Genomic DNA, 1,072 nt, shown 5'->3' on the forward strand with positions numbered 1-1,072 from the left:
GGATAATCGGCTTGGAGCGTTTTTTTCGTATATCAAATCGCAGAGCATCAACTGATGACTTTTTTAATTTGAAGGCAAAGCTTTCTTAATTTGCAATAAATTGGTCCAATCGGGTTAATTATATTAGAACATACACATACCTCAGTTCATGGGCTATGAAGTAGTTACACTAATTTGAACTAAAATATATTTATTAAGAAATATTGCATGTTTATACTTAAATGCGAAACTGACAAAGTGGCAACCATCTATAGAAGGAAGAAATCAGCTGAAACGGAAAAATCTAAATTCCGCAGATTTCTGCGCTACGGGCTACAACTGCATAAAATTGCTGCGGTGTTGAGTTTTTATTTACATGGCGATCTGGTAAGACAGATCGTGTCAGCTGACTCGGGTTTACGTGCCGGTAGGTTTACGTTCTTGACTAATTTCAGCTTTACTGGCGAATTAAGATTTTCGCCGCGGTACTAATTAATGTCAAAATGATGTGTTTTTTGTTATATGTATTCGCCTTGTTTACAACAAACACATCATTTTGACATTAAGTACCGCGGCGAAAATCTAAGATCGCCATTAACACCACCTTGTATAAATTCGCATTGGTCTATCCCACATTCTCTCATTCTCTCGCTGTTCGCAGTATTTCTCCACTTGACGTTTTTTGCTGTCGAATATTCTACGTCTTTCATCGAACATTCTGCCATTTTCTTCTTGTTCGCTTTTCGTTGCCGCAGTATTCGCAACAATAGCATAGAGCGTAAACCTGAATTTACGTTTTTTGATATAAATCCAATTGTTAAGGTCCGGCATCACTTGCGCTCTGTGATCGGACGTTGCCACATTTTGGTAGATCTGCCACTTTTTTGAGCATCTACTACACAAGATAGATAGATAGAATGTTAGAGGCTGTGCACTGCGACCTTAGGTCTATTGTGCCCTCGGAGCTCATCATAACACATCGTCCAGTCCCAATGCTCTGATGAATCCGAGCAGTTTCGAGGGAGGTAGAGAGTGTATATGCGTAGCCTCTGGCCACATCCTTCCCAGGTGTGTTAGCCTTCTTCTCGCAACC

The 1,072-nt window shown here is 40.2% G+C and overlaps 1 protein-coding gene across 3 annotated transcripts in view; it reads left to right on the forward strand.

The window, feature by feature from the left end:
• Positions 1 to 1,072, forward strand: part of LOC118733213 (zinc finger protein 84-like) — a 5,018-nt gene that overhangs the window by 3,641 nt on the left and 305 nt on the right. Inside the window, exon 4 of one of the 3 annotated variants that reach the window (XM_036462521.1) lies at positions 1 to 197. The exons of the other annotated variants lie outside the window; for them this stretch is intronic. Coding sequence (XP_036318414.1) covers positions 1 to 55 — 55 coding nt within the window. The 3' untranslated portion in view covers positions 56 to 197. Of the gene's footprint in view, positions 198 to 1,072 lie in introns of those variants that run through there. 3 annotated transcript variants of the gene reach the window in all.

Source organism: Rhagoletis pomonella, unplaced genomic scaffold (genome assembly GCF_013731165.1).
Source record: "Rhagoletis pomonella isolate Grant_MI unplaced genomic scaffold, Rhpom_1.0 Rhpom_scaffold_00002, whole genome shotgun sequence".
Lineage (NCBI taxonomy): Eukaryota > Metazoa > Arthropoda > Insecta > Diptera > Tephritidae > Rhagoletis > Rhagoletis pomonella.